At 41.6% G+C, this 24118-nt stretch overlaps 2 protein-coding genes across 4 annotated transcripts in view; one reads left to right on the forward strand and one right to left on the reverse strand.

Annotated features, from left to right (window-relative positions):
- Nucleotides 1–15128, reverse strand: LOC132080852 (acyl-coenzyme A synthetase ACSM3, mitochondrial-like). 3 transcript variants are annotated; one of them, XM_059484210.1, is made up of 14 exons: nt 14989–15128; nt 8479–8744; nt 7501–7711; nt 6863–7070; nt 5908–6051; nt 5173–5329; nt 4538–4617; nt 3447–3570; nt 3066–3146; nt 2848–2949; nt 2047–2174; nt 1849–1948; nt 1096–1215; nt 1–460 (listed from the first exon to the last, which is right to left on the reverse strand). In XM_059484210.1, the coding sequence occupies exons 2-14, from the start codon at nt 8677–8679 to the stop codon at nt 374–376; spliced, it is 1743 nt and encodes a 580-aa protein (XP_059340193.1). In that variant the 5' UTR covers nt 8680–8744; nt 14989–15128; the 3' UTR covers nt 1–373. The 3 variants fall into 3 exon arrangements, 2 of the variants coding, with proteins under 2 accessions (XP_059340193.1, XP_059340195.1); XM_059484212.1 differs by lacking the exon at nt 14989–15128 and adding an exon at nt 13825–13854; XR_009419617.1 differs by lacking the exons at nt 1–460; nt 1096–1215; nt 1849–1948; nt 2047–2174; nt 4538–4617 and having other exon boundaries at nt 2849–2949.
- The window catches only part of PDILT (protein disulfide isomerase like, testis expressed), a 23720-nt gene continuing 11500 nt past the window's right edge, over nt 11899–24118 (forward strand). Inside the window, exons 1-3 of the mRNA XM_059484213.1 lie at nt 11899–12214; nt 19970–20176; nt 23067–23200. Of these exons, the coding sequence (XP_059340196.1) occupies nt 12016–12214; nt 19970–20176; nt 23067–23200 (540 nt within the window). The 5' untranslated portion in view covers nt 11899–12015. The remainder of the gene's footprint in view (nt 12215–19969; nt 20177–23066; nt 23201–24118) is intronic.

Consider the following 24118-nt stretch of genomic DNA (forward strand, 5'->3'; position numbering starts at 1 on the left):
TTTTCTTATTAATTTCTCATTTATTTGTAATTCTCAAAGCCATGTAGTTTCACCCATTTTGTTTTTTAAGGAAGATATTTATACAAACTGCAGTAAAAAAAATTAGACCTCTGTATGCACCTGAGTCTTTCTCCCATTCCACAGTTTGAATCACTTGCACTTCCTTCCTTGTGAAAATTTGTAGCTTGATGGCAGAGGTGGTTCCAATACCACATATCCTCAAGAATGTTTTCTCCTTTTTCTTCCACAGTTTTTTTCCCCTGATATTCTTGTTCTTCTCTGGGTCATGACAACCCGCTCTGTGTCTTGTGTTATGGCTGGTACACATGATGGAGAATTTCTCTCCACATTTTCCAGATCACTCTTGCTCTTTTTACACCTTTGCCCACTCTTTGTTCTTTAGAACCTTTCTCTGGATTTTCCCAGTAGCTGTCTTTGGCAGCTCCTGAACAAACTCTACCTGAAAGGCAAAAATGCTCCCTGTAGCCAAAGATCTTGTGGGTAATTTCCCAGGTGCAACAAAAGATTGTGAAAACACTTTTAGCATGGGATAGCTGGGGATGAACAGATGGGAAGCTGCACAACCAGGGCTGGAATGGTGAATTTCCTTACGACACCTTGTAGCTACTGCACAGACAGTACTTGCAGGGAGATGTGCCACCATCTCTAGGAGCTGAGTGCTGCAGCTTTCAGGACAGGGAGCTCCTGGTGGCTTTCCTAGTGAGAAGAGATGGATTCCAACCCACTGATGCCAGCAGGAACTTTTGCTTTGATTTAGCTGTCTGTCCGAGGAGGGCTCAAGGTAGAACTGGTTAGAATGGAATGCCTTGCCCATTTGAGCTGCTGTGAACACTCCAGCATTCCATGAAAGAAAGACTGGGCCATTATGAAGTAAAATTTCACCACCATTGCCTCCCCCTGGGTCCATTCTAACACACACAGCCAACCCAAGGCTGCAGCTGCAGCAGACCCTGTCAACTAATTTCATTTTATCTAACTCTGGTTGGGGCATTTGTCAGAAAGGTGTTGAAAAGAGCTGAAGCAGGACAAAAAATGCACGAGTTCTGGAACAATGTCGTTTTGGGCTGTACTTACCTTCCTTGGATACTTGTATGGTGCAGTCACCTTCTTGACATGTTGTTGAAGCTCATGAATTAATTTTTCTGAATCATGTGATACAAAAGCAGGAGCTAAAACAACGAAAGCTTTGACCACCTGTGAACCACAAATGAAGGGGTTCCATTAACTTCCAGAGGTGGCAATAAATGAATACATTTGTTGTGAAAAGTGAATGTCAAAATTCAGAATGCCAAATAATTTTCTTTAATTTCCCTTTTCACTAGCTGATTGTTATCAACTGCTGTGTTATGAAGGACACATTCTGGAGAAGAGAATGTTTTTCTATTTTCTTCTTTTTTTCTAACTTTATACATTATTAAACTTTCAAAAAGTTTTAGTACAGAAAATAAAGAGAGATTAAAATCTTGTCCCAGTTGCTCAAAAAAATGTTGCAAGGTTGGAAAAATATAAAGCAAAAATTCAACACTGTGGATATCATTGCCACCATATGCTTAGTGGTAAATGAGAAATAATCAAAATTTCATTGCTTAGACAAAAAGATCACATGATTAGTCTGAAAAACCAATTTTTTTCCCCACATAAAACCCTGCAAAGAAATAATTCTGATATTTTAAGATCTCTCAAGGTGTGGATTAAAAAATGTTTATGCCCATCTAATTTCAAAAGTTTGCAACACTGAATTCTAAGGAAGGCTGGTACTTATAAGGAAGTTGATACTTAGTAGAAAGGGTAATTCTTTTAAGGATATTTTTCCCTATTTTGCTTTACCTCCCCTCGCACTGGGTCGGGACTGCTGACCACAGCCGCCTCCACCACTGCTGGGTGCTCTATCAATGCACTCTCCACCTCAAAGGGGCCAATGCGGTACCTGGGGAGCACAGAGACAGCTCAGCCCAGCAGCAGGGACCAGTCCTTGGCCTTGCCAGGCTGCATTTCATCAGGCAGATCCAACAGGAGATGCCTTACCCAGCAGAGTTAATGATATCATCAGCTCTTCCAACAAACCAGATATATCCCTCTTTGTCCATAACGCCTCTGTCCCCGGTGAGATAAAAATCTCCTTGCACAGAGGCAGCAGTTTTCTCTGGATTATCCTGCCAACAATCAAACATTTCCAAAAAGTTACCTTATTGTTAGTGAATTGTAATGCATTTCCTTAGCAGTGATGCAAAAAATGAACAAAAAATTGTACTCAAAATGAGTGTGTTCAGTACTGCTTTATATTTTCACTGAGGTGTCACTACCTCAGAGCCATATGATCCTCTACATGTGAGGGGTTTGTGCTGTAGCTTGTGTTTGTGCTGTTGATCTTGTGCACATGTTGTGTGTGACAGGCATCTGTACAAAGGTTTCCTCTGACTGCAGTGCTTGATGGAATGGGGGTACCTCTGATAGTGGAATGAGGGAATAAAATACCCTTGTCTTGGAAAGCCTCCATGAGCTTCTGATGTGTAAGAGTAGAATTTATGGGCTGTTCTTCAATAATGTTCAAACAAAGATAGGAATGGAATAGAGGGAAAAGAGTGATGCTCTGAACATGAAGCACATGGCACATATCTGGAACAAGGTATCCCCTGGTTCACGTTGCATTTTGAAGCTACAGTCAGTCAGTCTGTTCCTGAAACTATGCACTGATCAGGCTCAAAATCCTCGAGTAACCCAGTGAGACTTTCTGAGATTCTGCATGGAGTTCTGCTCCTGGCAGACCTTTGCCCTGGGTGTCTGCTGGGTGCCTGAGCAGACACAGGCACAGCAAGTCAGGCTCACCAAGTACTCGGAGAACAGACAGAAGGGCCGTTTGGGCTTCACCCGGACAGCAATGGTGCCCTCTTCTCCTTGAGGCACCACGGCCCCTTGCTCATCTACGATCTGCAGAAAGGACACACACAGCAGGGCTGCTTTGATCAGCTCACAGGAACATCTGCTGCAGCTCAGTGCAGGCCACAGAAGGGACACAGCACTGCCTTACTGTTCTGTCCACATACCTGCACATCATAAGGGGGAACAGGTTTTCCCAAAGAGCCAGGTTTAATTTTCATTCCTTCCATATTGGCACAGATTGTCACCTGCAGAATAGATTTTTTAAAGCTTTTAAAAAATTTGTTGCAGTATCCTGTAAATTTTATTATTTGCATTAGAAAGGACTCCTTTTTGTGACTTTGTTGTGACAAGGGCTGAATCAGGACCAAAGCGCCGTGGTCCTCAAGAACATCAGAGTCTGGGATGTGAGCTGCTTTGATATTTTTCATTAAAACATCACACAGGACAAAGTGATACCCAGAGCAAATAATCTATTTTAGTTTTGCTTTTGAAGTAAACATGGTAGAAGTTATTATTACCAATAATTATATTTATTGCAAACGTACTGTTTCGGTCTGGCCATATCCTTCATGGATATCCACCCCTGTCTGGATTTTCCACTTCGCCAACACTTCAGGATTGAGAGCTTCCCCTCCAGTTACACAGTGCTTCAGACTCGGGAACTTGTAGCTTAAGAGGAACAGCAAATGAAATAATTTTCTTAACCCTTGCAAAGAACAGTAAATAGACTTAACCAAACAGCCTCCCTCAGCTTTCCAAGGAAGTAAACCTAAAACTTCACAAGCTCCTTTGGAAATGACAATCATCACCCTGTTATGCACACCTTGACTAGAATGCTAGACTGCTTGAGTTGCCACTGCAGATGATGTGGTTTATCTCTGTGGCAATAGAAGTAGGTTTTTCTGCTGGAAGATGCATGAGAAAAAGCGTTTCCTTGGGAGAGCTGACATGAAAGGAGGAATCTGAGCAAGCACATCAAATGTGTGTGGAAAGCTCAGTTATGTGCCAACATCTAAGATCTGGTATAACATAGAGAATTTTCTAGAGCAAAAGGAAGGATAAATAGATACACAGAGGCTGAACTCTGCTAAAACCTGGACTGGCTTTTGGCAGGATGTAAGACCTATGTGACAAGAATGAGTACCTTACCAAACATGTGAATGCACCTTGCAAACCACTTCTCACAAGGTGGGTATTTTAAAGAGTAACAAGTCAGGAAGAACAGCTGCCAAGTAACTCTCAGCAGGTGGAACTCCTCTAACTGCTCCCTTCATTCTCAAGCATGTGAGAACAACTCCATGGTGCACCAGTAGCTCCCTGATCCAATGCTGCCCAAAACATTGACTTCAATTGAACTGTGAAGCCTAAATTCAGAGGAAGTGACAGCTTAAAAAAAAAAATCTCCTTTGTTTCCTCTGTGCTGTCTATTCAAAGAGCCAGTCCTGAAGCCCAGGTAGCCTATGGTGTGGCTAATTCTTCTCACATTTGAAAACAGAGAGTGTCCTTTACTGAGAGCAAGCAAGCTTTGCTAATTGGGTTTCCTTGAACTGAAAAAGAGAACTAAGGAACCCAAGGACCTAAGCCTGCAGAGGTGTCCCAGCATTGTACCCCAGCCTCCCTCCCCTCCCTGCTGTACCTGCTCACATCATGTTTGACCAGCATGAGGAAGGCAGTGGGAGCTGTGCAGAAGGTGGTGATGGGATATTTTGAGAGAGTCTAGAAAAATAGGAAATTATTGTGCTGAAAAGAAAGTGTAATGCTGGCTCTGACCTTGTGAACGTGCAGGTGATTAACAAAAGAGCCCAATTTTGAGGGGCATCAATCAGCTGATTGGTTTAAAGTGCCTTAAGGGAAGAATAAGCACTCTGGCAACTCACTGAAAATTTAGGAAAATAGAACCTTAATACAGGTTTATGCCATATTCTGAATACTGGCCCATATTCAGCCTATCCACAAGGCAGCTGGAAGTCCATACCTGAAGTAAGGTTTGGATTCAATATTGGGCAACACAGCAGTGATCCCAAGACCTTTATATCCTGCATCTTTGTCCAGTTGTTCTCTACACTCAAACAATGACACAGGGCCTACCCAGGAGGGAAAACACTTGTTCCTTGAGCCTATGGGTACCAAATGGAGGGATGATTCCTTGGGATGTGGGAAGTACTATCCCTGCTGCTACTAAGCAATGGTACCCATGGACTGGATTCCAGTTTGTTTCCTTCACTTTTTTAAAATGGAAATAAATATCACAGTATAAACTGTTACGCTTACCTCTGCAATAACTTCTGGTTTAAACTGTGGCATATTGTGTATGAAGACACAAGATCCGCAGATCCACGGTGCAAAAACACTGCTCCAAGCTGCTTTTACCCAGCCAGTGTCAGAGGTATTCCACATTATATCTGAAGGAGTCAATTTCAACCAATGCCTGATGAAAAAGCAGAGAGGAAAGAAATGCTGCAGAGAATGTGAGAGGGTCAGGCCCAGGTCACAGCAGGAGGCTTCCATTAGAAGATGTGGTGTCAGCAAGTGGGGCTCTGTAGAAAGTTTGAGAGAGTTGAAGAGTCTTAAATATTCTCTGATTTCCCTTCCTTCCCTCCTGCTTAATGTTTCGAGCATTTATTTTTCTTGTGAGCAGTGCAAAACATCTCTGTCCTGAGTTGCAGAATCTGGATCTAGAGCAGAACCCAAACAGATCATCTGGAATTGGCTTTCCCCACCTGGTCATCTGGAATTGGCTTTCCCCACCTGGTGCAGTTGAGACATCAGCTAAGCCACAGCTCATTTCTCCAGGAAACTAAACAAGTTACTTTTCTGGCCCCTTGATCACCAGCTTCCAACTCGGAATGCTTTGGGAAAAGTATCCTTTAATTTTCAAGATGAGGAAGATGCAAGATCCGACAGTCATAAAATGCCTGCATTTACTGGAATGTTATGGCCTCATGTTCAGTTCAACGCTGATCACAGCACTTAATCAGGACCCTGGAGGGAACTGCAAGTTAATACCTGCCACTGACTGCAAATCCAATGCCATAACTGCTGTGGGACTGCAGCACCATTTTTGGGAAGCCTGTAGTTCCGCTGGTAAAATAGATCAGCATTGGGTCTTGACTTCTTGTCTTGACACACTGATGGTCAGCAGATGCAACCCTTCAGAAGAAATTATATATTCCAGTCACTATGTGCAGTTTTCCACCAGGGCAACAGCATTTTTATAGCTTAGGAGTTCAACAGGAAAATTGCCCAAAATGAACAATCTCACAAAATAAGTGGTAACACAGGTAAGAACAGTTAGAGAACACATTTTGCTTGTAACGAGTATGCCCTGTATGCCAGAACTTTCAAGATATGAGCACCTACAGAATATTTCAAGGACTTTGTCTGTAACTGTTTTAGCAAGGGCACTCCAGGTGCTGATTATGGAACAGCAACCAGAAACCAATGAGGAAAAACCAGCCCCCACTAGAAATCAATAACTAAGGTTATTATGCCAAGTACATCGATCTTATTACAAATAATAGGTCATTAATGTTCAAGAGACTGATGGAAAATTCAGATCCTTTGAGCTACCAGGATCGTATAGGAAAGAAAGAACTGAGCACCAAGAGCTGGCAATGGGTATTTTCCCATTTAATCAAGGGCCATTAGAATGGGCTCCAGCAGACAAGCTTATAACAATTGTTTAGAGCTCTGTGTGCTTGTCTGGTGGTCACAGTAGAAGCAGAGAGCTTCTAAAAACTGGCAGGCTGCTAAGTAAAGCTGAAGGACATGAACTAAGCTCCCAAAACCTGGATTGGACGAACCTCTACCAGTATGGCCACAAATCAAGGAATTGACAGAGGGGTGCGAAAATGTAACTTATTTGTATTTTGAAAATTACCCCCACAACTCAGCAATGTCACCTGAATGATACAGCTCCCAAAACCTCAAAGAACTGGAAAGAAAAGAGCTGGATACTCACGCAAGGAGTTCTTTGAAGTTCAGCCACCCATCCCTGCTCCCCTGGCCTACAATGAGTTTGGTTTTCAGGAACTGGGTGTCAGACAGGACAGATTCCACTGCAGGTGCCAGGGCATCATTGGTAACAATGCACTTGGCCTTTGAAGCCTGGAGTCGGTATAAGATGTCTTTGGCAGTTAGTTGGGATGTTCCTGGAATAAGGACAATTCCTGGAAAAAAGCAAGAGGCAATTGAGAAAACTCAGCATTTCCCAAAATGACTTGATTATGTCTCTCTGTTGATACTGATTATATTCATCATGGATGTTTATCAGTTTAAAAGCAGGGCAAAATAGATCTATTGAATTATTAATGACTCCAAGTTCTTCCATGATAAATTCAGCTCCCTTCCAATGTATGTGGCCAAGTGTGGCCTTTGGTTGCAGCCATTCAGCCCTCACTGGCTGAATTCACTGATTTTGACTGGACCATGTCTGTGCTTCCTGTGTGGGTGCAGGCAATTCTCCCTCTAGCCAAAAGAGCAGCTGTAGAGGCCCCAACAGAATATTCCTGCTTGCATTTTCTTCACCCTCATCTAATAGATGGCTTGTAGGCTCTGTTTGCTTTCTGTCGGCAGCCACCGAGTCCGTGAGTCACTCACCTGCTCGCATGCAGGCCACGTTCAGGAGCCACCACTCAGGAACACGAGGCAGAATTGCCACAATTCTGTCTCCTCTCTGCAAACCACAGGCCTCAGAAAGGACATTGGCTGCCTTCTTGGACAGAGAGCCCAACTCCTCAAAGCTCCACTTCACCTCCTCTCCCTTATCACTGACCCACCAAAAAGCTGGATTTGCTGGTTTTCTGCCATCCTAGAACATGTGAGCAGATATTAAAATAAGAAAAACTTTGAAAGGTCTCACTTCAATATAAATCACCCTTATCAACTCCTCTCTTGGAGTGATACCCATCTTTCTGACAAACAAAATGGTGCCACTGCTATCCAGTACCATTAATAAAATGGTATCATTTGAGATTTGCTCCACCACGTCCTGGTTTGGACTGGGATAGAGTAAGCACTGCTTAGCAACAACTAAGTCAAGGAATTTCCAGTTTTTCACACTCTGCCAACAAGTTGGTGCATGAAAACTGGGAGAGATCACCGACAGGACAGCTGACCTGAACTGTCCAGAGGGATATTCCAGCCACAGGAGGTCCTGCTCAGTTGATACCCTGGTGGGAAGTTGGTTGATAGGTGCCAATTGCTGTTTGGGGACAGGCTGGGTGTCCATCAGAGGGCAGTGGGAAATTGTGTTGGGCATCATTCCTCTTTTCTGGGTTTTCTTTGTTCCTCTCTCTTTTTTTGTTATCTCCCTTTTCATCACTACTATTTCTACGAATACTTCTACAATAGTGATAATTTTTATTAATATTCTTTTTATTACTATATTTTATTTCAATTCTTAAACTGTTTGTTCCTCCACCTATGGGTTTTACCTTTTTTCCTCCTGTTTCTCCTCCCCATCCCACTGGATGTGTGTGGATGTGTGTGTGTGAGATCCAGGGGCTCTGTGCTTCTCAGTTGACAGCTGGGGTTAAACTACAATTCAATGTCTATAAAATAAAAGACAAATACTACCTTTTCCAGTTGTGTCCACTTATCTAAGACATCACTTGCAAAGTTGAAATATTCTGGCACTTCCTTTTTACCCTGATTTACAGATTCATAATGGGAAGTAATCTGAAATGTAAGAAGCCTGTTGTTTCCATGGAATGTTCTGGAAGGTGACCTGAGAATCCACAAACACTGAGGAATCCAGGATTTAAGAAATGTCCTCATGATAAATGATGTTTTATCAGATGGTGAGGGGAAGGAATCAGGTGTACATCTAAGGAATCAGTCACCTGGAATGAAAGAAAAGACATTTAAGACTAGACAGTTATTGGATGCTGTCTAGTTTCTGATGCTGAATGAACCAATGCAAACCAGCTTGAATAAATAGGTTGTTTGAACACATCCGTGTTTTCCCTATTATTTTATGTTCCTCTTTTTCTTGTAAAGGGATTGTGCACTGCTTTTCATTAGAATATTTGTCCTTTACTTTGTCAGCTGATGAATGACTCCCATATCTCATCTCTCAAATTTCACTTGCCAGTCCTTTTATCAATATCTATGTCTGGATTCCTGTAAATTTTATGTTACTTTGCCTGCTTACAGAAATGAAATATCACTACTTTTGAAGTGTTTTAGGAGACAATCACCTTGACTTAAAACTGTCTCTGTAATTATGTTATGCCCTAAACCTGCACTAGATGGCGAGTCACACTGAATTTATGCACCAATAAAACTGATGAATCTCTGATTTATTTTCTTATGAGTTCTATTTCTTTGAGGGCATGGAATAAACACAAAACAGACAGTAGGTGAGCAAAGGTGAAGTGCCAAAGACTTCCATTTGCTTTGCACTTTAGCTGAATTGTGCAGTTTTGGAAAAGATACATGTTGTAAAATAAACTTGCAAAGAAAGTGCCAACATTTCCAGTTTCTCCTAGTCTTTCCTAGACAAAATACAGGTACATGTGGAAGAGACAGAACTGATAATGCCACAGGTATTTAAAGCCCAACCCTGAAAGTCAAGAAAACTGGTTTTCACTCACAGGAGCTGAATAAAAAGATAAACTTGTTTTAAGTGTAATTAAGTCCTTAAGGGTGTACCCATACATCAAAGGGAATTTTTCCCCAGTTCTATGAAATCAGCTTTGTTTTTAAACTTTTTTTGTGCCATGATGTTGTCATTATTTAACAGCCAGCAGTGCATACCTGTCTCCCAGGGATTCTATGCTCTTACTTTCACATTTGCATTATTTATTGCAAGAGTAGGTGTAGTGAGAGCTTCCAGTGCTCAATGCCAATAAATAACAGTAACTGGCATCACTCTGAAATCACTGCATTTGTGAGGCAAACCAGAGAAACTAAGACAGGAGGTGCACATGTCAGGCACATCTCAATGACTCTTGGCCACATATTTGACTCAATGGCTCTTGGCCACATGGTGTGAGTGGTAACTAAGCAGAAGGCTCTAGAATATTATTGATCTTGAATCCAGTGTTTCCTGCTGACTGGACTGTAACTTCTGCAGAGGGCAGATTTCCCACAGGTCTCAAACTACAAAGCACAAAAAGAAAGCCAAAGCTAGCTAGCACTGATGAAGAAATGCACAGAATGTGATCTTAACTGCTCTGTGTCTAAAAGAAAACGTTCTCCACCAGTTCAATTCCACTAAATCTCACTCCTTTCTTCACTGCCAATCTGTCCTGGCAGGACAGACAGATGTATAATCCTCCTGTTTCTGCAGTTTCCTTTCAGGACACAGAGGTTAGGAACCCTCTCCACGATGGAGCCTGTTTCCTGGTAGGAGGTTTCCAGGAGGGATTTAAGTTGATGGCTATTTGTTTCAGTGGCAGACAGGGGAAAACCAGCTCTCTCAGCAAATTGTTTTGCCATCCTACCTTTGTTCTGGGAGCCTTAGGCTGTGTTCTGAGCTTAAACACTGCCTGCCCAGCTCAAACCGGCCTCGTTAGTTTTAACCTGCAGTTCTGAGAGATGCTTTTTAACCTTACTAGTATGTTGCTTGAAAGACATCTTTGAAAAGGAGCTGTTATGAAGAGAAAGAGACCGCAAAGTCAAATGGGAGACTCTTATCTTTCTGCTTCTTTTTCTCCTTTAGTACCTGATTGCTGAATCTGTATTTATGTGTGATCTTATCTTGCAAGCAGCCTGAATACACAGCTCCTGATTTCATTAGGCACACTCTGCAAGTACTAATGGAACACATCTCAAGGTGCATTACTACACAAAGCTTCTGAGCCTCATAGAAAAGAGTTTGCTGGAAACCCAGCCCCACTTACAGAATAAAAAGAATAAATTCAAAACCAGAATAAATTGCAGCAATATGCCCCCCAAGATCCTTCATCTACAGAAAATGGAGGCTACCACATCAACCCCATTATGAACATTCCTTCTTTTTAGTGGTACCTTCCTAAATAAAATGTCTGCTAAAGGCACAAGGTGCAAAGAATCTCTTGATACTCCTCAAGAAGAAGAAAGAGTCATTATTGAAGGAATTTCTTCTTGATTCTACTAATCCAGACCCACCTGTTTTCAAGTCAGCTCTGAAATACTGAAATGCCACTGAAATACTATGTCCTTTGTGCTTGGTCTCCTCTACCAGCTACAGCTCTGGGGGTAAAGTTCACAAGTTTTATCAGAGTTTAAGGGTCAAAGATATTTCTACTACAACTATGGACTGGCAGGTGTTTACAGAAATAATAATTCCATAGTGAATTGAACCCATATAAATTCAGTCCAGAATCTCAATATTTCTGTCAAATATTTTTTTAAATGTTCTGAAAGGGCTGTCTAGGGAGGCCTCATAGTTCTCATGCACAGCTGATAGCAATCCTAAGGATGAACTGGTACATTTAGCCCCTTCCATTTATTGTACAGAAAACTGTGTTACTACTGAAAACCAATGGAACAATCTTCTGGTTTAACCCATAGAGTAGTATCTTACTTGAGGTACAACTTGGCACTCAAGTACAGAAGGGAGCCTCACAGACAAGACCTCAAAGAGTGACTGACATTAAAGTTACCTGTGCAAAGAAATGAGAGTTTTCCCCTGACTTCAGCACACTCTCAGTCCCACAATTAGTAGATCCATGAGTGCAAGAGACAAGCAAACATGAGGCAGAGGAGCAGCCCTCAAATACTGTGCCAGGGACCTGACCTGCTGCTTTGTCTGCAGCCCTGATGAGAGAAGGGTGTTTGATTACACCAGCACACTTGGAACCCACTGGTGCTTCTGCAGGCAGGTGTTTCCTCCTGTGCTCTCTCACCTTCTCCCTGGGTTGTTTATTTTCAGACACAGAAAACCCAACTTCCCCATACTTCTTCCCAACTTCTCCACCCCCCCAACCGCTACTAAAGATGAGGAAGTACTTAATTAATTTAATCTTCCCATGGAAAGGTGCAGTTGGCTCCTCTGGTGGCAAACTTATCAACCTTATCAGCCTCTTGGTTTGGCTGATACAGCTGCAGACATTTGAGCAGCAAACCCTACTGCTTAATGCTCCTTTGCTTCTTTCTTTCTCAGCATCTGGATAAAGGCAGGACAAGATGAAGACACATCCATTTTCCCTTCTTCTATTGTTGTTTCTCACAGGCTTCCTGGCAGCAGAGAGCATAAGCCCAAATGAAGCAAAGCTAAAGCAAACCAAGCTCCCCAAAATAAAGAAGGAGAACCACGTCCTCTTACTGAAAAAGAGCAACTTTGACAGAGCATTGAAGGAAACCAAATACCTCCTTGTGAAGTTCTGTGAGTATCAATTTCCCCTCTCTCACCCTGGTGGCTCTGCAGAGAGTGACTGATGTTGGGGCACTCAAGAATGCTTGTTTTACCATTGCTTTGTCCCCTAGTAGTCCTTGTTTGTTTTGGTTTCCTCTATGTATCTATTTCTGATAATAACTACAGTAATTTATTCTTTTTTGGGGTGGTTAAGTATCAGTCTGCTGCATAAGACAGTGCTGAGTTGGCATTCTTTGCTTCCACTGCCTAATTTTGCAAGTGTGTGTTTCACAGCAGTGATGGGTAAAACATATTAAAAAAAAAACCCAACAAAACAAAAGTTAATCAGAGAGTGCTTTTCTCCCTCTTGCAATTTCATCAGCACTTTGTATGAGATTTTTTGGATGGCATCTCTCCTCTGTGAGCATTTGGGCTTCAGGGATTGTCTTTTTACAATATTTTGATATCTGTAGTTACATTATATTGTTCTTTTTCCCTGAAAGGAGCACTTGATTAGGTAGAGGCAGGTTTGTGGTCCTTCTTTTAGGTTCATGTTCATTCCTCCTGGAGGACAAAACTGGTGGGGTTTTTGAATAACTAACCTTGTTATAAGGTCTGGCCATCAAATACATCGCAAAGGCAAAAGCCAAGAGGCAGATCCTTGTGATGTTACCCATCTAAAAGTTCAGATGCTGCCCCAAACAGGGATCTGCCCTGGCCAGCAGCTTGCTGCTAGCAGAAACCCTTTGATCAGCATAAGGCAGCAAAATCTTAATTTCTTTTGCTTGGGCTTGACCTTGTTCTGCTGAGCCAAACTCCCTGAGCTCAGTGCACACATACCTTAACCTTAAATTACACAAACACTTGCCAACCAGACCCCCTTTGGCAGCAGGTGTCAGACACAGGCACAAACTGAACCCCCAAACTGTTTCATATTTGGAAGGGATATTCAAAATTAAGGCAATATCCTAATTTTGCAGAAGTGCATCTAATTTGGTCTTTTGCATCACTACCAAATGAGAATTTTACTGCTGATATATAATTATAATAAAGTAAAATATAATAAAAATATAATATAATATAATATAATATAATATAATATAATATAATATAATATAATATAATATAATATAATATAGAAACAAAAACATGTTATATAGAATAGAATATTTAATTTTAATATTAATATATATTATTATATACAGTATAATACTATAGCAACAGACAAAACTGATAATAACATAAATAAAGAATATAATGAATACAATAAAGATAATAATAATAATGATGTAGTGTAGGTCAACTTGAAATGAAAGCACTTGTATTTTCAACAACAAAATCTAAAATACACTAACAGACTCAGGAAACTGGAAATATGTTTGGATCATGCCAAATATTTCATTAATCCTGAAAGAAGGTTGTAAAACTTCAAGTGTTTTTAATCTTTCAGAATAATCAATTTAAAAAATTATTTTAAAAATAGTGTTTTAAATTTTTAGATACTTCTGAAAGTGTTGAAAGTTTGGAAGATTTTGTTTACTAATTGTGGAGGATTTAAAGCTATTTGCCAAATTCAATCTGCAGTTGTGTACTGTTTTATTTCTCAGAAGATGCATCATTTTGGTGGAAAAATAACTTACCAGAAAAAACCCTTAGTCATTCTGTATTCTGTATTGTAAGAGCTGCCTCAAAGCACAGTATCCAAGTGACCAGGTCAGAGGAGAGTTTGTAAACAAACTTTTTTGGTACAGGCAGAGATTATCAACAGGGAGTTATTACAACACGCTTCAGGATTGCAACCATGTATGAGCAGAAAACAGACATGAAAGAATTCAGAATGAGACAGGAGATGGAGGAAGAATTGTTCAGGGACGTGGGCACTCCAAGGATGTGGGGCTCTATCCCAGGCTTCCTTGCCCCTCTTCAGAGCAGTCTTGGACCTCTGTGATCTCACCCCTGGCTTCTTCAGGAGGGAAGGACAAACAGACTCTTCCCTTCCCCACCACATCTTCCAAAACGCAGAGATGAGGCTCTGCTCCCCAAACACGCCTTGCTCCAGTGATCCTCATCACTCTCTGGTTTGCATCAAAGGCCTTACTGAAAACTCCTGGATTGCCTTTCCCCCACAACCATAAAGGCATCCACAGTCCCTGGACAGAATGATGGAGTCACTCCCAGGAGTGATGAGCTCCACAGCACTGATCCATGATCTGGGGATCACTGGCCTCAATCTCTGTGGCTCCCTTTGGGGACATGCCACTGAACAGCCTCTGGGGCAGTGACAAACTGTCCTGTAGTGGGACACTGCCCTGGGTGTAGGAAACCTGACTCCACAATGCTGAGTGAGCTGATTCCTTCGCTGTAATAATTGCATTGCCACAGCACAAGGAGACTAAAGATGGGACCTGCACAGAAAAGCCATAAAGACCATATCTTTTATATGCTACTTCTAAAAGTCTATCTAAATAAACAACCTCTGTTAACAAGGAACTATTAAAGAAACTTTGGTAATGTGAGAGAAAACAATATTGCCCAGATCACCCAGGAAATCTGTGAGGCTGCCAGGAATCAGATTCAGAAACCCAGAATGAATGTGAGACCTGAGCTCTTTTTCTTCCTGACTCATTAGAGATCACAGAGACAGAGAGTGGGAAGGAATCCCAGGCTTCCCAGAAGACAGGATTTCTTCTGGTGCTGCACCAACACCAGAAAAATTTGAGCTACAAACTTTCATTCAAGGCTATGCCTTAGATCACCTCTCAATGATAAGAAAACCTTTCCCTGTTGCATTGTTATTTACTTACCAGTCCCACTGTATCTGTCAGGTGAGGTCGGTTTTGACGTTTTCTACCCAGTGACTCCCAAGCCCTTTTAGTACCTGTCAGTTCCACCCTGACAGTGTCCCAGGTCTGCTTTCCTTCAGGAAGGGTTGCTACAAATACATGCTGACTTTCAGCCAGGCAATGCATGGATCCCTCTGGAGCTGGGCAAAGTGCACAGGGCAAGTGCTGAGTGGGAAAACAAAACATTGACCCAGAAACCCAGCGCTCTTCCTCTCTCCTCCTATCTGTTCTGTGCACCAAAATATGTCTGAAAACCATGCAAGCATCACCCAGCAGTGTGTGAGTCCTGCCCAGCACCTCATCTCAGCACTCCATTGAAAGTGCTCTGCTGCTGCAGGCTGTGGCATCTCCCAATCCACACTGAACTGATCTAAATTCCACACAAATGCTTCTGAGCAAAGAGAACTCAGAGCACTTGTCACCAGCAGAAGGTAAACCTCAGATCAGTGCTGCCTGCATGGGAGAGTTTCAGTGTTTACACTGCACACTGCCTGAATAGAAGTCTCTCTGTTGACTTTCACTGCAGAGAAAAGCAAATAGGCACCATAAAAAGTCTCAATCACTCTAACAAATATGCCTATCACAGAGAGAATAAAGTTTGTATACTTGCCAAAAGCACAGCCTTCAGAGCACATGTTAACACCATTTCCCCCAAGTTATCAGAAGAATTCATGGAAAGACACAGACCCAAGTGAATGCTTGATTCCACAGGCTTCTGAGAATGCCTGCTGCTGTTCTTTCCAGTGAAAAGTTTTCAGATCCTAGATAAACATGGGGATAACCTAAAGACAAGCACACAAGTGGTGCAGACATTGTGCTGCTGCTTTGTGTGCTAAGCGCACTCCCATTTATGAGAAGGTGATGTTTATCTTTCCTGGCAGAACATTTGTACATCTAGTGAGACACTGGGTCAGCCACAGTACTCCTGCAACCTGGGACTGAGATAATGACATTTAATAGGCAAGATGAGGGTTACTCTTGAAGACAAACATCTCCTTTTAAGGCACAAAAGCTGAAGGTGATGTTATTAAGAAGAAATTGCAGTTACCTGCAGCAGAATTACTTACTAGCATGGGTCCCTCATGGAAGTGTCTCTCACATAGTTATTTTAATGAATGCTTGCACTAACCCAAATTGAGAATAAACCCTGATGTTTACATAGAAGGAAATCTCAAATGAACTGCAAACCTTAGTTAAGAAGTTAGTTAAGAGGTTAGTTAGTTAAGAGGTCAGCACAGGAGGTTATGGCTGTATCTCACTCTGGAAGAACAGGAGAATTCAAGGTCACAGAAGCAAGCTTGCAACTGCAGCAAGATTAATATCCTTCTACTCTGATAGGTTAAACATGAATCTATTCTTCATCTCAAGACTCTTCTACAGAGAAATTTATATATCTGTAGTGCAACTGTAAAAGCAGCCTACACAGATGAGAAATGGGACTGCTGAAAGGGTTTTTGTGACCATGTCAGAAAAGAACAGCCAGGAAATCAGTATCTGGCAGGACAACAGGCACATTCACAATGACTGCTGCAATCCCTAAACCACCAGTTCAGACAGAATAATGAGATTGGAGGACACCAGCAATGAGCTAAAGGAAAATTAACTCATTGTGCTTCTATGTACATCCGCTTCAAGAATTCTTTAGGGTCATTAAATGCATTCATGTGTCAGCAAAAGATTTGTCTGTCCACATTTCAATATATTTTAGCTCAGTAAACTGCACCATGAAAAAGAAGTAGCAGCTTACTCAGGCTGTCAATGCACTGAAGAGGGAAGAGTCAAAATACAGGATTTCTGGTTCTCCTCCCACTTTCAATTTCCAAACCCTTACTTTATCTTTGTTTTTATTTACAAAACTACTGATACGGAAACATTCTCCCATGTTAATACAATGCTGTTCTTGAGCTGACAGCCTTTGAAGGGCCTCTGGCTCCTGGCAGCTGTGGCACAGCACACTGGTTTACACAGGTGTCCTGCCACCCTCACTGCCTTCCCCGGTGACCTTGTCACAGCTCTGCTGCCTCCTCTCCGTGTCTGCTTTGTTCCCTGCTGATGCTCCTCGAGTTGGGAGCCTGTGATGCCACCTTAGCCCCAGCAGCTGCTTCCTCATCCCACGGCCTGAAGTGATCGGTGTCAATAAAAGTCTAAACCAGAGGAAGCCAAACAAAACTCAAGAAAAGGCTCCAAAGAAAAGGAGTGATGATTTCCTGCAACACTCAAACGACTTGAAAGATAAAGCACCTGGGAGGCAAACAGAGAATGAGTGGAATGAAAAGGAATTGATGGAGAGCTGAAGAGGAGTCTAATCACTCAGGAAAGCAGGGGAAAGGTGCATGATGGATGTTTCCACATGATTTCTGGGTAGTCAAGGGAACAGTTTTTATCTGTCTGTTCTCTCACTGAACTTGTGTCTCACAGTTAGCAGGTTAATGGTACTTAAAGTTCTCCTGTCTCTGACTGCAGGAGTCCTGCACTTCTCCCAGCTGCAGCACAGAGCTGCCAACTCTAGCAACTCTCATTATCTAACATGCTGCTTACATTCTGGTTAGCTGCAACTCTGACTACTCAGGCCATTCAGTGAAAAGAGATCACTAGCATCCTAAAATATCTGTTTGGAATAAAAATATTTCAGAGAAAAATGGATCCTACGCTCTCTTCCCCCCAGACAATCAACCTAAATGTCTAATGTCTAAGCTTAATATTTTTTTTATGTTAGTAAAATTTCAGACTCTCTCTCTAGAGTTCACCAACAGTTTCTTCTGCCCCTTCTTATTTCACGGTGCAAAAAGCATTTCAGCTTCCACTTTCCCAGCTGTGGTAAAACAGCTGTGCAACCTCAGGTTATTGGGGAAAAAAAAATCATTGTACTGAAATTGCCTCTGGTGTAAAACACTGACCTAGAATTAGCAGAAAGCTGCTGGATCCTGGTTTGCTGTGGGGTTTACTGCTCCAGCTCCACTCTGTCCAGGGCCACACACCCTCCCTGGGGGAGAGCCCAGCGACTGTTCTGGGCCAGCCCTGCCACCTGCAGTCTCTGTGTATCAGCACTCTCAAACTGCACTGCAAGTGCTCCATGTCTTATTGAATAGCCCACCTTTGCAGTCATTTTCTGCAAAAATACTTCATAAAGGCTCAACACTCAGTGTCCCTAGAAGCAGCAGTATTTTTATAGGGTAGACATGCAATTTCTTACATTGACAGGTCATAATTGCAGGTTTTCTGCTGTTGTCTCTACGGCATATTCAGGTACAACTGGAGATACTTTTCCTCCCCTTTTTTTAGTGCTAGGAGATAACAAATTACAGTCCTGCTGAGGGAAAGGTTCACAAGACCATTTTTATCAAATGGAAATAGAAAATTAAAGTTTGGGTAAAATTTCTTTGAAAAATCATAATAAGCTTATTTGATGAAACACTAATTTTAGAAGCAATTAGAACACAACTTGGGCTTGGACTGCTGTCTTCAGGCTTATTTGCTTTATTTAGAGAAGCACCTTCTCTCCATCACATGGTGTCTGAGCATCCCCTGAGCAGACTCTAAGTTTTGTTCTGGTAACAGGAACCCTCTGGCATATTAGCAGCTGGAGCAGCTCTGCCAGTCAGGGTTCTGTGAGCCTCTGCCAAGATGGGTCTGTCTGTGACTGGATGTGGAAGGGCCTGGCACTATCACTTCAATATTTGGAGAAAATAGCATTATTTGATGCTAATCTTCACATTGCTGCAACAGTGAGGTGGAAGAAAATGACTGATGGCTGGGATTCAGAGCAAGGATAATGATGAATAATGCAAGGAATGTAACTCAGCACTAAGTTAGAATATGGATTTGTCTTTCATGTATTAGAACTCTTACAGAAATGTCCGTTTACTTTTTGGTTATAACCACATTGGGCAATGTCTTCACAAGGTATGTTCTAGGGAAGTGCATCTGCTATTTTGTGAAAGAACAAAATACAGTTGTTTTGTTACATTTATGTAACAAAACACCTTTGGTGTTTGTGTATGTGCTTGTGCAGTTATATATCTGAACATGTGTATACACAAAACCACCCCTATATACACAAAAGAACAAACAATTTTGTGAAACCAAGTTTAACTGCATGTTCTTCATCTTTTCCTATTTGCAAAGTATATTGAAGAAACAAAAAATTTTATGTGCATAATCTAAAGAAATGTTTTTTTCTTTATAATAAAAAAAATTAACAAGACAGAGTATCTCAATTTCAATCAAAATTTGGGTTTTTCATCCCAAATTGCAAAAATACAAAGCTCCAGGCCTTTATCTGTTACTTGTCTTGGAATGCAGAGCAGTCTGTGTGCCTGGTTTCTTTCTCTTGCCCTTTATTAATGTTAATGTAACTTTACAGCTCCAGTGCCAGCCTAGGATGTCCCCTCTCCTTCCACCAAAGACACAGCTGCCATGTGAGCTGGAGAAGGGCTGGCACACAGGACAGCATGAGGAATACCTGTCCTTTCAAACATGTGTTTGTGAAAAATGTTTCAAACACCTTTCAAACACCACACTCTGCTCCTCTCTTTCCCTCCTCCATCTCTCATCTGGTAAAGTGCTTTCTGCATTACAAAAGCTTGCCTCAGTGAAGTGCTGATCACAGAGTCCTAATGTGAGCAATATTTAACTCTATCCTTCACCTCTGTTAAACTCCTAGCCAGCATAGTCAGTCAAATTACTTTTTAATTGCTCCACATATTTTCCCAACAGAAGAATATTGAAATGTTGCTGGTTGTTCAAGGTGGTTGGTTCAAGGACATGGAGCAGTGAAAAACCAGCATCAATACAAAGAAAGTAAATATAATCCCTCATTTACTTCTGAGTCATAGAAGACCTTATTCAAACCCTCTAGCTGCCACTTGACACAACAGCCTCCACTAGAAAGCTTCACACTGTGGCTTATGTAACCCATTTGCTTTTGATTGGCTTTTTCCAGATGTTACTTTATCTCAGTCTTCTCAGAATTTATCTGAAGAATTTGCTGAGGCTGCACGACAGCTTAAAAAAGAAGCTCCAAGAATCCAGTTTGGCAAAATTGATGTGACACACCAACATGACTTGAGAAAAGAATTTAATATTCAAGCCTTTCCTACTGTGAAATTTTTTGTGAATGGCAGCAGGGAAGATCCCATAGACTGCAAAGGTAAACTGTCTCATGCACTGATAAGATAATGATCTGTAATGACAGGGTGTACCCATCTATTACCCTGCTGAGAAGAAAAATATAGATGCTCAGATAAAAATACACAAGGTGGGAAGCTGGTTTTGCCCATGGTGTTAAATATGCAATTGCTTCTGTACCAATACAGGAACTTGAATCTGAATTCATCTTCCAAGGGCATAACTGAGTATCTTCTCTCTATCAAGTTCACACAGTCCAATTAATTACTGGTTTTCTTCCACCAACTACAGAATCACCCCAACAAGACAACTGACTCCCAGTTATTACAATAAACATTAATGACTTATGCCAAACAAGAACTGGGTCCCCAAACTGCTCCATTACTCTGCTGGTCCACTACAATTCCCATGGGCAGTGTGCCTACAGAAACAAGCTGGAGCAACACTTCATCTAACAAAGAACTGGGAATTCACTGGGTCCTTAACATACAGATCCACTTCCTAAGCTATGGAAAATAATTTTGCCATTTAGCCATCAGAGGGAGCTCATATGTGGCTTAGAATAAAACATGGAATAATTTGAAGTATTTTACAGAAAGTTATTAAGCAAAGGCAACCACAGACTTGAGCAATCCCAGAAATCCAGGTCTTATTAAACATTTTTGTTCACTTTGAGTACATACAAGAAAGGTTACGTTTTTCATAAAATGATGAACTTTTACAAAGGTGATAAAAATTGCTTGACTTGGCCAAGCACCTGTTGGTGTACTCTGAGCACATACAGGTGAGTCACAAGTTTAATACAACAAACAAAAAAAAGGAACTCAAAGTTTACCTCCTGAACTTGTACACAACCCAGTGCTAAGATATCTTTAACTGCTGAGCCCCCAGTGGCTCCTGCTGAAACCTGATCTCAGTATTTTGAGCAACTTGCTCCTCCTTGCTATTGGATTTCTCGCCAAGTTCCCAGCACCCAGACTTGTGCAAACAGCAGCCTCTGCACAAATGCCACCGAGAGCGTGATGTGCCACTCTGAACCTGTATTACAGCTGCTTGAATGCAAAACCCCCACCTTCAGCCTCTGAGTAAATCTACAGCATTGACAAGAAAACCTCTCTTAAACTGGTGAACCTGGCAGATTTTCTGGTGTGAAACAGTGAGAACAGAGAATTGTAACACACACACACAGTTGCCCTGCAGCAGAGCTGCTATTTCAGGCACACTTTCTAGCAAGATGCAGGAATTGGGAAACTGGCTGCTGCTCTGTGCTTTTTCCAAGGCAGACAGCACCAATCATTTGGAGCACATGTGCCACCAACAATGGCTTAAATTACATTTTGTTCACTGGTAAATGCTTATGTGCAACACTGAGTAAAACATGTTTTACACAGTAAAACAAAAATGTACATGTTTGGCTTTTTAGCCACTGAGCACTGGCAACTGGAAATGTGCACTGGCCACCCAGTGACTTCTCATACAGGACTTGGTACAAACTTCATGGCACAAAAAACCTGCAGACCTCGCTTAAATAAATTAATAAATTAAACTCTTTATGGAAGATGGAATTTTTGAATGGTGACCCTGGCAATGGACATAACATGAAAGCCAAATTCTAGGCTTTGTGAAATCATCAGTTAGAACTGCAAGGTCAGAAATTGGCCAGTCCACAGGCTGAGTAAAGGAACTGAATAGAAAGATTAACCACACAGAAAATATGCTTAGGGGCTACAGCACTGACATGAGTGACAAGACCTTGATTCTGCCTTTAGACAGCAGAAGTGAAGCACGATGTGGCCACTAGATATTGCTCTGCACTTTGTTCTGCAGCCTGTATACTCCAGAGCAGATGACTGCCTGCTTCACTTTAAAAAAAAAGGAAGTATTTTAAACTAGTTGCAGTGCTGTCTGCTGCAAAATTGTGGCAGTAAAAGAGTCTGACTCAATTTTGGTCTTGTCAGACTGCTAAAATGCACAGTAGCAGGACTTGCACCTCTGATAATCCACTTGTACCATACATCTCGACTCTAACACTTAACTTTTTCTTTTTAACGTATGATTTTAATTAACCCTTACTCTGGTGCAACAAGCCTGTCTGTCATACAGAGATGAAAGGGCTAAGATTTTAATGGCCTGAGCCTCAGTTTGTTACCTCAAATTCCTCTGAAAACACGATAGCTTAAAAATGTAATTTTTAAAGAGACTCAATATTTTAAAACTTCTGAAAGCTTAGGACAATTTACCAAATAAACAGACTGACTATAATCTCAGTAAAACTGGTAGTAGTAATTTGGAAGCCAAAAGATGGAACAATCCAGAACTAAATGACAAGTTTGACACTTCAGCTTTGTTTCTTATGTCTAAACTGAAGTGATGCTATGGGCCCACAGAGGAATTTTAGCACGTCTCTGTGCCTATCAGATCCCTCCTGCAGCATCAAAGGAACAATTTTGGCACCTAATGTAATTGAACAAACAGTTCAATAAAATCTGCAATTGGTTTGAAGTCATTCTGGATTAAACCTTAGGTCGATAGCACTTTATAGCTCACTGTGATTTTGGGACACATGAAATCTTGCAGGACAGGTTTCCTACCTGTCTGAATTTCCACATCTCTCCTCTCCATGTGTGATTAATCATTTAACTGGACATAAAACCATTTGCAGAGGTCTCAGAAAAAGCTGTGCTGATCCACTCTTGGTCTTCTAGAGTCACAATAGTTTAAATGGAGGCCAGAACCTGAGGCTGAACTTGGATACCTCAAACCCCCCTCAGTCAGCTTGGACCTCAGTCCTAAGGAGCCCGAGTCCATTTGTATTCAGCATCCCTCTGCACCTCCACTGCCTCTGTTCTGATTGCACAGAAATTTCTGCCATTCATTTTGATTTTCATTTTAACTCTCTTTTCCTTCCACAGGAGTCAGAAAAGCCTCAGCCTTTATTACGTGGGTAAAAAGAAGAACAGGACCTAGCACTGTTTTAATCAACTCTACTGATCAGGCTGAAGCCATCATAAAAGCTGGTGATTTAGCAGTGATTGGCTTCTTTAGGGTAATTATCTGGAAAACTCAAAAGGCTGGTTCTGTTCCAGCTTTGGGATACACTGCTTGCTATCACCACCAGAGCCCACACATCCAAAAGACCAAGAACTCACCAGAAAAATGCAGACCCTCAGTTTGTCTACATTTGAAAAAATTAACAGTCTCTATCTATTTTTTCACACTTTTAGACAAGCAGAGGCAGAAATTAGGAAATTTTACACCACAGCACATTTCCTTAACCAGTACCTGGGCACAGAGACCCTGAGATCTGCTTCTGAGAGCAGGGTGCTCCAGCAGTGTCTGCACAGCCCTGGCTGGTCACAGCAGCGTTTCCTGCATCCTCAGAGAAAGGCTTTCTGCCAAACTCCCCCAAATTTTCCTGATGTGAAGAAGGCCAAATCTGCATTGATGGGAAGTCAGAAAATATTACCACTGTATATGATCCAACACATGTAGTCCTTTCTCAAGCAAATTCTACCAATTTCCAGAGCAGAATAAGGTTCTTAGGATTTGGGCTGAATGCTAGTGATCAGCAGTCAATAGAAATGCTGTCAGAGTGAGTAAAATAGAAACAGCTTTTCCCTGCTTTTTCAATGTGTCCTTGAGATCTTTAATATCTGGAAATTCAATCAAGGATTTTCTCTAACTAAAGAGACTTTTATTCTGTTATCTCTCTGCCTAGTTAAAGCACAATGTCTGGACTCATACCTGAACTGATAATATCCCAAATGTGCTGGCTACAGCAGATAGTCCAAGTTCTGTGGATATGGAAAACAGGATTCATTACCAAATTGCCCCATAGTAACAAAGCTGGTGAGCACATGGAACATAGCAGGACAAACTGTGAAGATGCTCAGTGCCCAGAATTTTGCTTTGCAGCAATCTGCTTGCAGCCTTTTAGGAAGGAAGGGAGGCAGTTTTCCAGCGC

The sequence above is a fragment of the Ammospiza nelsoni genome, chromosome 17 (assembly GCF_027579445.1).
Source record: "Ammospiza nelsoni isolate bAmmNel1 chromosome 17, bAmmNel1.pri, whole genome shotgun sequence".
Classification (NCBI taxonomy): Eukaryota; Metazoa; Chordata; class Aves; order Passeriformes; family Passerellidae; genus Ammospiza; species Ammospiza nelsoni.

Excerpts from the sequence above, each read along its gene's own strand:
- LOC132080852 (XM_059484210.1), bottom strand. The coding sequence starts at position 8,679 with ATGAGGACATTTCTTAAATCCTGGATTCCTCAGTGTTTGTGGATTCTC. Across the intron at positions 4,618-5,172 it reads AACCAGAAGTTATTGCAGAG|ACTCTCTCAAAATATCCCAT; the intron begins GTAAGCGTAACA and ends CTATTTTTCTAG. Across the intron at positions 2,950-3,065 it reads TTCCCCCTTATGATGTGCAG|ATCGTAGATGAGCAAGGGGC; the intron begins GTATGTGGACAG and ends TCCTTTCTGCAG.